Consider the following 940-nt stretch of genomic DNA (forward strand, 5'->3'; position numbering starts at 1 on the left):
TCACGACCAGAGCCACTGGGCATGCGGGAAGGAGCCGGCCAGGAGAGGGGAAAGGAAGATGGACCTTAGCAGCAATGGTCACAGCAAAAGCCCCTCGCTTACATTTCAGGAAGTAATCACGGCTCTCCGGGCAGGTGGGATTGTTGGACTTGTCTGGAAATCGGGACTCGGCCAGTGCTGCAGAGACAGGGACAGAAGGGTTTCGACCAGAGCCACTGGGCATGCGGGAAGGAGCCGGCCAGGAGAGGGGAAAGGAAGATGGACCTTAGCAGCAATGGTCACAGCAAAAGCCCCTCGCTTACATTTCAGGAAGTAATCACGGCTCTCCGGGCAGGTGGGATTGTTGGACTTGTCTGGAAATCGGGACTCGGCCAGTGCTGCAGAGACAGGGACAGAAGGGTTTGCCGTCAGCACAAACAAGGGTGTTACTGGAGCATCGCTCCCTGCCTGACAGCCTGATGGTACCCAGATGCTGCGGCCTCGAGCCCCAGCCAACACCCCCAGCTCCCCCAGCATGTCCCTGCCAGCTCGGACACAGGAAGGGAGAGATGCCACCTTTGCCACTGCAGCAGGGCAAGGAACCGGCTGCAATTCCCATGGGCATCCGAGAAAATGGGAGAGAGCTCAGGCTAAATGAGAGAGCACAGGAGAAAGGTGCCACGGTGGCTTTCTAACCCTGGCAGGTTTGGGAGACCGCAGCCTGTCCCACAAAGAGGATCGTCTATCCTGGGAAGAAAGAGTCCTCTTTCACGGGAGGCCACTTTGGCCACTTGCCCCCTCCCACAGGGCCCTGCCTAGCTCCCAGGCTGTTTGTTGCCTCTCCAGTCTCCAGTCTCTGTGGAAAAATTCATAAAACCTCAAGGACGAGGCGTAAGCCCAGACAGGGATTGTGCAACGTGCAGCACAACCGTGCCGGGCAGCTTCCAGGGCTGGTGGGAGG

General features: G+C 58.5%; 1 protein-coding gene across 1 annotated transcript in view; it reads right to left on the reverse strand.

Moving 5' to 3' along the window:
* Window positions 1–940, reverse strand: part of TRIM47 (tripartite motif containing 47) — a gene marked incomplete at its 5' end in the record, with an annotated part of 4,937 nt that overhangs the window by 2,253 nt on the left and 1,744 nt on the right. The window contains one exon of the mRNA XM_010140862.1: window positions 303–377. Within this exon, the coding sequence (XP_010139164.1) occupies window positions 303–377 (75 nt within the window). The remainder of the gene's footprint in view (window positions 1–302; window positions 378–940) is intronic.

The sequence above is a fragment of the Buceros rhinoceros genome, unplaced genomic scaffold, assembly GCF_000710305.1.
Source record: "Buceros rhinoceros silvestris isolate BGI_N320 unplaced genomic scaffold, ASM71030v1 scaffold40027, whole genome shotgun sequence".
Taxonomy (NCBI): Eukaryota; Metazoa; Chordata; class Aves; order Bucerotiformes; family Bucerotidae; genus Buceros; species Buceros rhinoceros.